Raw genomic sequence first — 13,357 nt, 5'->3', positions numbered from 1 at the left:
TCCTTCTAAATCATTTCCATTCATTTGCAGATTTCAGCTTTTCACACCTCTCCTCTTGAAAACACAGTTTGGACACTCATTCTCATTTGATTCACGCCCATTTGCTCCCTGCTCCTTGCCCCTTCTTAACTACTCTCTCCATCACACCTGAAGAAGGTTTTCTTTTCATTTCAGCATTTAATAAACCTTTGCCTGTTCCTTTGCAGCCTATACATGCTGAAGCAGATACCTACTCAAACCTCTGTGATGAAACATCATGTATCAACTCGGATGCTCCAAATATCTCTGCAAACCCAGTATTAAAAAGTGCAAGTGATGCATTATGGAATTATTATGGAGTATTTGATTATCAGAACAGCAGAATTAGCAGAAATACATTTTGAACTACCCTTTGGCATAATTTACATTTGCTTTTTGTTTGGCATCACTTTTCCTTTTTCAACATTATAGTTAATTATTACATTAATATTACAGTTGAGTCACAAATGTATCTTTTATTTTTTATACATACTGTAATTTTTGAAGTATGCAGATTGGAAAAAATATGGTTTTCAATGAAAATGTAGAAAAGGTAGGGATATAAAGAAAAAAAGTCATATTGCAAAGCCATGTTTCAAATCAGTTTGCATAGCTGGTGTCAGTATAGATGCTGCTGAAAGTGAAGTTTGAAGAATTATCATCTGGCAATGTTGGTGAATTATCAGGCAGTAGAGGAAAATTAACAGTCAATAGACTTAAACCATGTTTACAATGGTATAAAAGAGGACCATGGATGTTCTTGTGTGAGCATTGCTTCAGTTCTTGCATAATAACTACAAGAAGAAGTGGTCTGATGCTATTTCTTTGTATTTGACTCAGCAGAAGATGGCAAGAGATGCCAATTTGGCAAAAGCAAACTCTTGCATGAAGCAAGCATCTGCATGTCAACAGTATGGCACAAATAAGTCTTATTCCATGTTGAAAGGAAAAGAAAACAGACATAATGGCTGTTTTGGCTATGAAGCCTTCTTCAGGTGTGAGGGAGAGAGAGGGAAAGTAGCAAATAAACAGAATATTGCGTCTCTTTTCTTTTCCTTTCAGCATGGAATAAACTCTTACCTGCTCTTTTGCATGCTGACGCAGCTATCCACTTGAGCTTCTTCAAATAAGCCATGGCTTTGTTCATGCTGCTGTAATCTATTCAGTTCCAAATGCTAGAATTGTTTAAGTCAAATGTGGTGCTTTGTTAAGACAGAAAGAAGATCATGTGCATCTTGGGAAATGGAAATCTATCTGGACCCATATTTGGTGCTACAACTGGAAGGATAAAATACTCTGAGAAACCTTGAGCTCCTGAATGTATTTGAGTTTGTCTGATAACTTTCCAAATGTGTACCAATGAAAAGAGCACATTTCCTCCCACCAAGAGCAAGCTGACATTCTGCAGCAAGCCTGTGTTATTGTCCGCTGGTGTTTTACTTAGATACGTTTTTCCTCTATTGGAAAACAAAGAGCCATGATGCTGCATTTTAGTTGGATGCAGTAGTTTGGCTGAATGCAGATCTAGAAAAGGCAGAGGTGTGATTTGAATTGGTTTTCTTTATTGACTTAACTCAGGTAGCTGAGAGAACAACAACCTGGCCTGGAGGACAAAGATGTCAGAACCCCATAAGAAGCAAGAGAAACAGCATCCCATAGATGCAGATCTTTCAAATTACAAAGACTAAATTAAAGTATATACAAGGTTTCGGTTTGCATACCTAACAAATAAAGGGATACACAAGGACCAGTGGAAGCCTTAATAATATTTCCAAGTCAGCTAGAGATAGTGGAGAGTTCCTATGAGTTTATTTTCTTTGCACAGGTGGAGAAAAAAGGGAGTCACATAGAATAGCACAGCAAGGTCTCAATCTTGTGACAGAGAATGCTGAGTGTCAACCTGTGAAGTAAAGTGTGCAAAGCAAAATCTAGACCAAAACATTAAATATTTTGAAATTTCATATCTATAATGCTAAAGAGACATTCTTATTAGAATATAAATTTAACATGTAAGGCAGCATGGTGGTACAGTGGTTAATATTGTTGCTTCACAGTGCTGAGGCCCTCGGTTCTATTCCTGGGGTGCTATCCTTATGGAGTTTGTATGTTCTCCCATGTTTGTGTGGGTTTCCTCTGAGTGCTCTAGTTTCCTCCCACCATGCAAAGACATACTGCTCGACTCAGGTTAATTGGCTTCTTAAAAAAAGCTGTGGTGGATGTTAGCCTGTTTGTTTCTGTGGTTTGTATGTGTGTGTTGTGCAATGGATTGATATCCTGTGGACTGGATAAAGAGGTTAACAATGTTATGTGTGGACCAATATTTAATGTTTTTAAATTTAGGATTTAGATACATTTTTAAACATTAATACGGTGTATATAGTGATCTAAATTCAAGGAAAAGTACTGTTAGATTAAATTTAACTTTAGCATAATAATAATTTTAGTAAAAATAATAGTATGTAAATAATGTTATACAGACGTCAGTAATCTTGTTGTCTGTTGGAATCTGTGAATTCCCCCCCCCCAGTGTATCTTCTGTCCTTATTAGCAAGTCACCATGGAATAAGTCTCTTTATGTAACAGGGCAGCTGTTAAAGAAATCGACCAGGTTGAGGATATTCCACTGCTACTCCTTTTAAGGTACTGTACCACATACTGTAGGTTAGCACAGACGAGCAGTCAAAGGACTGCGAGAGGGGTATGTCGCAGTTTCCTAATTAAGGAACTACTTTTTGCTTTGTAGCCAAACAATGCCACCATGTTGATCATCCGGATGGCCAGGTGAAAAAATGCATTGTGTATTTGCACCTTGCTCCAGAGCCCCCTCCCAGTCCAGGCACAGTTGAACCTGCTGTGCAACCCCACATCACCTCTAAACTGTGTGGATAATAACGGGAGTCTGTGCAAGGACCTTGATCAATAGTAAAGAACAAAAAGAACTTGAGGCAAGAAATACAAATACACCACCCTTAGAGAGACACCGATTCACTACCCCAGACTATCCCACACCTTAATACTAGTTAATAAGGCAGATTTCCCCTACACTCATCTCACCTCAAGTGGGGTTCTGTTACACATGGGTATAGACAGTATAATGATTACGTGAAATACTTTAATTTAAACTTACCCTGACTGGTTAAGAGCTTGAATCACAGACAGTTCAGTCCCCTGTAAAAATGATGTCACCTTTTTCCATGGATCCAGTTGACATTGGAGCTTTGTGGAAAGAATGAAAGTTTAGAGATTGTCAAAAACCTTTATAGTTTGCTGATATATTTTCTTTAAAAATACTGTTTCACCAGACAGCAGGCTATACTTTATATACACATTCTCCCAAGTCCATACATTGTTAATAATGCTTGATGTAGTTCAGCATTAACAGAAACTCAGACTACAGTATGATTACTTGTGTCTGGTGCAGTTTTTTACTGTGATGGCCGAGTGGCCCCTATTTCACCCATCAATGTACAGGTTAAAAAATAAATTCCAAGCCTAAAAAAATTCTTATTGATTACACAATATACAAAAGCTGTCAATAATTTCCACCAAAAGAAGTTTTTAAATTTGTGTACAGTTTACATTATCACAATGTTTCCTTTATTATCAAATGAGTAAATCAAATGAATAATGCTAATACTTGCGAGCTTGCTGACATTTTATACTTTTGTCTTATTTTGACATACTTCATTGGATTTAATAATTAACTTCCACATTCAATTTGTCTGCAATTCTTTGCCTGGTGTCTTCTCTGACTTTTGCATTGGTTACAGTATAGTTCTTTGTTATACTGTAACCTGTATCTATCTTTGTTAACCTGTTAAACAACAGGTTTTTCTCCTCATAGTTATTTATGAAGAGCCATAAATCATGGTCACTGTCTGAAGACGCATTCGCTTTTGTCGTGGTTTTCCAGGTGCAAATGATTCAAGGATTTGATGCTCTACCTTCCATGTCTACTGAAGTGCAGCAAGAACGTGTAGACTCACTTTAACGGGATAATTGAACTGTTCGCCTTCATGGAACAAAACTAAACCCGAAGTTTGTTATCTGATTAATTCAATCCAGCTAATTGAAGAAAATCCTGAATTTGTTAAACCTGGTTCATGAAACACCCCGGTTCAGTTCTCCTGAGCTATTGTATGGGGGCTGACTGTCACACTACGAAAACATAATGTGCTATATCTCGGGGGACAAATTCAGCACAAACAAAAAAATCCTGGACAGGGTAGTTACAGTACATTTCTGGCAAAAGAATAATTGTGCATCCCAAAAACAGTGTGGAAAGCGATATAAAGACACACAGCTAATAGAAAATAGTTCTTCATTCACTGTTGCATCCTTGCTAATGTTTTTGGTGTTTTTATATTACTTCGTCTTGGAAAACTGGCACAGTGCAGTGCAGTGCTGGACAGGTAAAAGTCTCATTTGAGACCAAACACAAATTTGCGTATCTCCAAAAGTTTCTGGATGTGAAGAAGAAACCCACAGCAGTAATAATATTACAGTAAGTCAGTAAGTATTTATTACAGTGTTTGTAGACCACTTCCTCTTGCCAGATTTGCACAGTGCAGGGCAGTGTTGGACAATGAAAAGTCTAATTTTTGACTAAACAAAAATGTGTGCATCTCCAAAAGGGCTGAAATGTGAAGCAGAAACCAACACTTAATAGAAAAGTGCTCATTATCATCACTGCACCACAGGTCAGAGGTCGGCAGGAAGTATCCCACTGTAGACAAATACCTCACACCAAGATCAAGTTCTGCTGTTCGGTGGTATTCCTGCCATGCCATCTGTCCGTATATGAAATCTACCATAAGGAGGGGTAGGAATTCAATGACAACCACCTGTTTCATTAAGCAATGGAAAATCTGAAAATTTTAATTAAGCACTGAAAAAGTTTAGTGCAGATTCACCCAAGTGAGTTATTGTTACTAAACTTCACACTTTATCTAAAAAACAGGTATGATTATTAGGGCTCACCTGTAACGTTTGACTGGGCAGCTCTTGTCAAGATTGTTTTCTGTAACCAAAGGGCAGAAAGGTCCAGGGTTCCAGGAATACAAACTCCCAAGACTTCCTGCTGGAGAGCAGCTGTAGCCATAAGACAGGCATCCTTCTGGCATAGGAGTTTGCCATCTACAAATCGTCTACAGAAGCGGTGTCCAAACTTTTTGTACTGGGGGCCAGATGGAGAAAAAAATTGGAGCGGCGAGCCACAGGCTACAGGTGAGGCCAAATAAACAAATAATACCAGAAAGAACAAGTAATAGGTTTATTCCATGCTGAAAAAGAAGAAAGAAAACACAACGTTTCAGTTGTGGAGCCTTCTTCAGGTGTCAACTGGTGTCAACAGGACCCTTCTTCAGGTGACACCTGAAGAAGGCTCCACGGCCGAAACGTTGTGTTTTCTTTCTTCTTTTTTCAGCATAGAATAAATCTATTACTTGTTCCTTTGCAGCCTACGCATGCTGACGCAGATACCCACCTGGACTACTTCAAATAATACCAGATATAAGTGCATTCCAATAACCAAATTGCCTTTTAATTTAGGGGACTACTCTAACAGGTGTTAATTTTCATAATGTCTCTTTACATTATATTCCTTCATTACAGCAACTAATTCTTGGCAAATTAAACAGACACACTTGCCTCAGGACTCGGTGAAAAGGTATTCATTTTGCCAACGTGACTGGAATCTCCTGCATTCGCTGTCAATTTTTCGTTTCTTTGGTTCCGCCATTTTCAAAAGCTTGCTAACGTTAATTTACAGAATTAAAGTTTTGAAGACAGTAAAGAGGGGGCCGTTTCAGTTTCATAGGCCGAAGGGGTAGCTAATCAGTTTCGAGATGTGATTTTACGTGATGGCGGCACCTAGTGTTCAAAATAGTGTAGCGCTCTCGGGTTCACGTGGGTACCGCTGGGGACTCGAACCCGGGCCTCCGGCGTCACTTCATTTTTTTACCTAATATCATGCCAAATCTAGTTCCAATCTTAATTAACTCGGGGTTCGGTGATGTGCCGTACTTTGGACACCCCTGCTGTACAGCAAGCAATACTCGGCTGCATTGCATAATGTTGTTATACGCTCCAAGCAATACTATATTAGGTTGAAGGAAGCTTACTTTGAAGTTCGGCTGTTTACCAACAGTGTTCATTCGCTTTGCTTAATGTTGCTCCTGTAGCTTCACTCTACACCCCCCTCTATGAATTGGCTTAATTACTCTGCTCTCCTCCCCACTAATAGCTGATTTGTGGTGAGCGTTCTGGTGCACTATGGCTGTCGTCGCGTCATCCAGGTGGATGCTGCACATTGGTGGTGGTGGAGCGGAGTCCCCATTACCTGTAAAGCGCTATATAAGTGTAAGCAATTATTATTATTACACAATTGATCATATATCCACTGGATCCCTTGACAAAAATGACGTATTTGCAGAGGATTTCTAGAAAACTGTACAGAACTGTTTATCACAAAGTAGTTCAGGTAGGTAGCTGCGTCAGCATGCGTAGGCTGCAAAGGAACAAGCAATACTATTTAATATAACATTTAATAGGTTTATTCCATGCTGAAAAAAAGAAGAAAACACAACGTTTCGGCCGTGAAGCCTTCTTCAGGTGTCAACTGGTGACACCTGAAGAAGGCTCCACGGCCGAAACGTATTTTCTTTCTTCTGTTTTTCATTATGGAATAAACCTATTACTTGTTTATCACAAAGTCAGGCAGTGTTTGACCGAACCTGCATGTGTTACTACAGGTAACCAGATAATATTCAATCTTGCTTCGTGAAACCAGACAAGACTTTCATCGACATATTTGCTAAAGTTGTCCGGTTGTCCTCGCTTTATGAAATTCCCCTATGGTCATCAGGAAGACCTTCATGTCAACCAACGCATTTACGTTCTGTTCATGTCTTTGAATTGTTCCCTAGCGGGGCTGCCTTAGCTGACGAATACAAGCAAATCCAGTTAAACGCAAATGTATTGTGAGTTTACTAATCCATGCTTCTTCACAAACAACCCAGATCTCGGCTCACAGGCCGCTCAGCCAATCAACGAACGATGTGGTTTGAAAGAAATTATCCAATCAAAATAACATACCAAGATAAGGCGGTGCAAAACATGGCGATGGCTCCTTCCGTTAGGTAACTAACCTATCACTCATCATGCATTCCGTCACGCTATTGGCTACAAATCGGCAAGAGGCGGTCTTATTAATTAAATGCATTTTTTAAAAATACTCCATCTGCTGCAAGAGGCGAGGTTGAACAACATTTTGCTTAAAACAAGTAAAGGTATGTTTGTATTAAAAAAACTGTTTTTAATTTATAATACTAGGTCGATATTGTCGAATATACTGTATACATTTTTAAATTAGGTCAAGCATTTTATTTCCCCGCTTGGTTCCAGTAACTAGAAACTATTCCACAACTTCTTCTATGTAAGTTTACACATCCTAGAGGCTCTGAATACTCAATGAGAAATGAATAATATAATTACGCAATATCATATTTCTTTCGCATATAGTTATGCTTCTTTTTAAATATCTATCGTGTTGACTAAATGTAGAAGTTTTCTAACTGCATGAGCCAATTAAGATGCACACTATTGAATGTATTTTTTACATGTATCTGTGGGATATTTAAGACTTGCCGTGATTGGTGTAAAATATGTATCGATATCGCGTTGCAAAGTGTATGGCTGATGGTGTTGTGCAGGGATCAGTACTGCTGGCTACATTAGATAACATAATATAATATAGGGATTTTTTTTAAGCTTATATTATTTACTATGGAGGAATATTTCCTTCTCCATTTGCTTAACCCAATACAACGTAAATGAAATTTCCGTATGTTCTTGGTCTGTGTGTTTGAACAAGTCTATTGGCTGTGGCTTATGGACAACACTTACAGTCATCACCGATGAGAAGTGGGAATGTTTGCTTGACCAGTATCCAAGAGGAGAGCGGTAGTTAAGTCAGAACACATGACAGGGAGACCAGCTTTCCATTTCTCTTGAGAGAAAAACCTCTTTTCACGTGCTTGGAAATCTAAAATGTCATTCCTCTTAATGCATTACTTCATTAAGGAAATATTTTGGGGTTTAAGATGTTACAGTTTTTAAGATTCTTGTGTTCCTTATTACTCTGTGTTATTCAGTATTTCTATCTTATTGCATGGGATTCCATATTATGTAATGTACAAACAAAGGAACGTGGTGAAATATTGAGTAAACTAATTTCGTTAAATGTTATAAGGCTTTACAAGTTGAGTAAAGTTATTGTTAGTAAGCCTTCTGTTTTTTCATGTTTTCTGTACTGCATTTTTAGACTTCAATTAAAAGTGAATTAACAAGCCAAGTCCTGCAATAATGTCCCCTGTTCAGGCAAAGGCAGGTGAGTTAGCTTTCCCGTGTCCAGTACAGCACATCTGTGTGTAGATTGATTGTCCTCGTGTATACAGGCTCAGCACGGCAAAATGCGGAATCAGGGAGGTTCTGCTCGTAAGAGGAAGGCTGTGGTCCCTCAGCGCCGAGTTCCCCCCCCTCCATCACCACCCCGGCGATCTGGCAGGGCAGGTCAGTGTGAAGCCCCAGCCAGTGACTCGCTGTGTTTCTGTGTGTGTCCATCTGTGTCTCTGTTTGCTGGGTGTTGTTTCACTGAGGAACTCAGTTACTGTATTAGCCTCTTTGTAAATTTAATTATGTACATTAGTGGTGACTCAGACAATGCAGGCAAGCAGATGGGTTAACAGTCTGTTATCATCTCTCCCATATTTGCAGCTTAAATCATGTGATATCTAACAGTTTAGGTTTTACATATAAATAGCTTTATTTACAGAATCTTTATTGTTTTCTGACTCCCATCACCAAATTAGTGTTTCTCCATTTATCTTTCCAGTGTTGTTGTTTGTATGGTATCTGTCAAGTCCTCTAATTTCTTTTTAGTCGGTTCAGGACTGTATTTATAAACAATGTCCTGCAAACCTAGTAAGAGAACTGCAGGATGGTTATCTGCACGCATACAGTATTCGTCGTCTTTCTGTTACCTCATCCCTATGTGTGAACAGTGTATTAATTTGTCTGTTTTCTGCAAGGGGAGAAGCCAGTGAAAAAGCGTAGGTACCGTCCAGGGACCCGCGCTTTGATGGAGATTCGCCAGTACCAGAAATCCACTGAGCTGCTGCTACGCAAAGGCCCCTTTGCCAGAGTGGTAATGTCTTCTCTTTCCCTTGTCAGGGAAAATACATTGATCCAGCGCACTGAACACTGGAATTTAAAACAGAAGAGCACTGTTGGTGGCATTAACGCATACATGCTGTTCCTCGTAGCATTGTGCTTTGGTACTACATTCACGCCACTCAGGAACAGTGAGTGTAGACCGCAGGATCTGCAACAATAAAGCACAAAACAAAGCAGAATCAGTTGGAGTTTAACTCCTGTGGCTTTTCGGAACCTCTACACTCCTATGTAGCTCAATTGTGGGGTTTTCTAGAATCCCCAGCAGTGTCACATCTCTGTAGGAAAGCTAAACTGGTCCACTTAAGCCTTAAGCCTGAGCTAAGTCGATACTTTTCCAACCAGCATCTGAAATTTATGACATTGTGTGTTTTCAGGTACGTGAGGTCTGTCAGCAGATGTTTGTGATGGATTACAAGTGGCAGGGCATTGCTATCGGCGCGCTTCAAGAGGTAACACCTTGCAGTAGTTTAGTGGTACTTTATTGTCTAGTCACTCTATACCAGTGACATACATCAGATATGAATAAGTCTTTAAATAATGTAAATTGTTCCAGAAAACCACCTCTTAGGAAAACCAACCATATCTACTGTCTACCTTTGTCTGCCAATGCAAGGTACAGTGCCTTGCGAAAGTATTCGGCCCCCTTGAACTTTTCAACCTTTTGCCACATTTCAGGCTTCAAACATAAAGATATAAATTTTTTATTTTATGTGAAGAATCACCAACAAGTGGGACACAATTGTGAAGTGGAACGAAATCTATTGGATTTTTGAAACTTTTTTAACTAATAAAAAAAATGAAAAGTGGGGCGTGCAAAATTATTCGGCCCCCTTGCGTTAATACTTTGTAGAGCCACCTTTTGCTGCGATTACAGCTGCAAGTCGCTTGGGGTATGTCTCTATCAGTTTTGCACATCGAGAGACTGAACTTCTTGCCCATTCTTCCTTGCAAAACAGCTCGAGCTCAGTGAGGTTGGATGGAGAGCGTTTGTGAACAGCAGTTTTCAGCTCTTTCCACAGATTCTCGATTGGATTCAGGTCTGGACTTTGACTTGGCCATTCAAACACCTGGATATGTTTATTTGTGAACCATTCCTTTGTAGATTTTGCTGTATGTTTGGGATCATTGTCTTGTTGGAAGATAAATCTCCGTCCCAGTTTCAGGTCTTTTGCAGACTCCAACAGGTTTTCATCCAGAATGGTCCTGTATTTGGCTGCATCCATCTTCCCCTCAATTTTAACCATCTTCCCTGTCCCTGCTGAAGAAAAGCAGGGCCAAACCATGATGCTGCCACCACCATGTTTGACAGTGGGGATGGTGTGTTGAGGGTGATGAGCTGTGTTGCTTTTACGCCAAACATATCGTTTTGCATTGTGGCCAAAAAGTTCGATTTTGGTTTCATCTGACCAGAGCACCTTCTTCCACATGTTTGGGGTGTCTCCCAGGTGGCTTGTGGCAAACTTTAGACGAGACTTTTTATGGATATCTTTGAGAAATGGCTTTCTTCTTGCCACTCTTCCATAAAGGCCAGATTTGTGCAGTGTAAGACTGATTGTTGTCCTATGGACAGACTCTCCCACCTCAGCTGTAGTTCTCTGCAGTTCATCCAGAGTGATCATGGGCCTCTTGGCTGCATCTCTGATCAGTCTTCTCCTTGTCTGAGCTGAAAGTTTAGAGGGACGGCCAGGTCTTGGTAGATTTGCAGTGGTCTGATACTCCTTCCATTTCAAGATGATCGCTTGCACAGTGCTCCTTGGGATGTTTGAAGCTTGGGAAATCTTTTTGTATCCAAATCCGGCTTTAAACTTCTCCACAACAGTATTACGGACCTGCCTGGTGTGTTCCTTGGTCTTCATGATGCTCTCTGCGCTTTCAACAGAACCTTGAGACTATCACAGAGCAGGTGCATTTATACAGAGACTTGATTACACACAGGTGGATTCTATTTATCACCATCAGTCATTTAGGACAACATTGGATCATTCAGAGATCCTCGCTGAACTTCTGGAGTGAGTTTGCTGCACTGAAAGTAAAGGGGCCGAATAATTTTGCACGCCCCACTTTTCATTTTTTTATTAGTTAAAAAAGTTTCAAAAATCCAATAGATTTCGTTCCACTTCACAATTGTGTCCCACTTGTTGGTGATTCTTCACATAAAATAAAAAAATTATATCTTTATGTTTGAAGCCTGAAATGTGGCAAAAGGTTGAAAAGTTCAAGGGGGCCGAATACTTTCGCAAGGCACTGTATACCTGAGATCATACCTGGTTGCCTATTTAATGTAATTAAATGGTCTTTCACTAGTGATAGAGCACAGCAGTCTATGAGCACTTCATTGCCACTTGCTGGACTGTAGCTAATAGTTCAGCAGAGATGGTGCTTTCAATCTTACAATGTTTGTTTTTTCACCTGTCAAATGTGGTTTAACTTGTTTATAGTGATTTGCAGGAGGCAAATCTGTGGTGTTATTTCACTCCTCATTACCTTAAGGTTCGTCTTTACCTGATCATGACTGCTTTGTGTTGTAAAGTCTATGCATATGTTCCTTCACGTTACTTATGTGTAAGCAAGGAAATTAATTTTAAAGACAAATTTTGGATCGTTTAAACTGCTACTACAAAAAGAAATTCTTATGACAAATAAATAGTAAGCCAGTAAGTTTTGGTTAAAGTAGAAACGACTTATTCTTGAGTTAGTTTCTAATTAGGTGTCTGAAGATGGCACTCAACTATCGAAACCTTTGAACTGTTAGCCTTGATACAACCTTTGTTTGCAGACATTGTAATGTGAGAAATATTGGTAGAACAATGTTTTTCTGCAAAGGCTTTTTTAGAGAATGCGTACTTGCATCTGAAAGGACTGAAGAATGAAGTTTCATTATTATGGAAGCAGTGTATTTTTATTCTTTTTAAAATTCATGAAATGGTCTGTCTGTTGGGAAATGCGCCCATTGTCTCTGATCTACACCTCTGCCCTCTCTTAGGCTGCAGAGGCGTTCCTAGTGCGGCTGTTCCAGGACTCCTACTTGTGCTCATTGCATGCCAAGCGGGTCACTCTGTTCCCCAGGGACATCCAGCTGGCACGCCGTATCCGGGGTCCTGAGGACCGCGTGTGAGGAGCCAGTCCAGCACCGTTCAGCAGGATGGCCACCAGCTGCTCTCGATAACACATTGATATGTTGCAAAGATTTTTCACTGGCTGGATGATAGTTAGACATTGTTACAGATGCTGTATTTCCAGTGGTTATGTTGGAAATTCTTTAAATGTTCTTTGGGTTTTAGACTCCTGTTTCACAAATGTTTTTTTAAGTAAAGATTTTATTTTTCTTATTAAAGTTTATTTAATCAAAATATTCTTTGAATTCTCTACCTAAGAATATTAATTTAATGGTATGATGTAACAGTAGTTGACTTGAAAGCTACAGGAATATGAAGTCTCTGTTTTAGAAAGTAATTAAGTATGTACAGTATTTTCTCCTTTCAGTACGATTTTAATGTACTTTAATATCCATTAAATGTCCTTTAACTTTTAATTTTTTTCTCTCAGTGCAGTTTTAATGGAGTGTCCTTTCTCTCTCGTTACGGTGTTAATGTCAAATGAGTCAGATAAAGGTAGTAGCCTCTTTCTTATTACTGCCTTCTGTTGCCACTGTACTTGTTCAGTTCAACAAATGACTGAATACTGTAGTATTTGTGGACCATTACAGGCTTTATTCCCAAATCCTTCTTCCCATCCATAATAGTTTTCCTTCCCCCAGCTTGCTGTTTATCCTTTTCCTTCCTCCACATCTCTTCTCATAACCCTTGCTTCTTCCTACAGTAGTTTCCTTTTCTGTCCAGTTTTTGTGCTGTTTAAATAGAAGAAAAACTAAACAATGGAAGAAGTCCACGGGGTTGTCCTTTTCACTTCCTTGGAGGATTTTGAATATTTGAATCGGGTATCAACTTAATAATTCTTCAAGACTAAAAAAATAATTTACTTCAGCCTGTCAATTTTCTTTAAGCCCCAGAATGTACCTGCTTGCTCTGGAATGACTACAGAGCAGAGCAGCATTCTTTTCTTAATGTAGCACATGAGATTGCAAATGACATTTGCAATCTCATGT

At 39.3% G+C, this 13,357-nt stretch overlaps 1 protein-coding gene across 2 annotated transcripts; it reads left to right on the top strand.

Moving 5' to 3' along the window:
* Positions 1-7,233: 7,233 nt before the first annotated feature.
* Positions 7,234-12,784, top strand: LOC148676333 (histone H3-like centromeric protein A). Of its 2 annotated transcripts, none has more exons than XM_088606438.1 (5): positions 7,234-7,307; positions 8,475-8,589; positions 9,108-9,223; positions 9,627-9,701; positions 12,236-12,784. In XM_088606438.1, the coding sequence occupies exons 2-5, from the start codon at positions 8,490-8,492 to the stop codon at positions 12,365-12,367; spliced, it is 423 nt and encodes a 140-aa protein (XP_088462564.1). In that variant the 5' UTR covers positions 7,234-7,307; positions 8,475-8,489; the 3' UTR covers positions 12,368-12,784. The 2 variants fall into 2 exon arrangements, with proteins under 2 accessions (XP_088462564.1, XP_088462574.1); XM_088606448.1 differs by having other exon boundaries at positions 7,290-7,307; positions 8,452-8,589.
* Positions 12,785-13,357: the final 573 nt, after the last annotated feature.

The sequence above is a fragment of the Lepisosteus platostomus genome, chromosome 2 (genome assembly GCF_059453375.1).
Source record: "Lepisosteus platostomus isolate fLepPlt1 chromosome 2, fLepPlt1.hap1, whole genome shotgun sequence".
Lineage (NCBI taxonomy): Eukaryota > Metazoa > Chordata > Actinopteri > Semionotiformes > Lepisosteidae > Lepisosteus > Lepisosteus platostomus.
The sequence above is the reverse complement of the archived record's forward strand: the minus strand, read 5'-3'. Positions and strand labels throughout refer to the sequence as shown.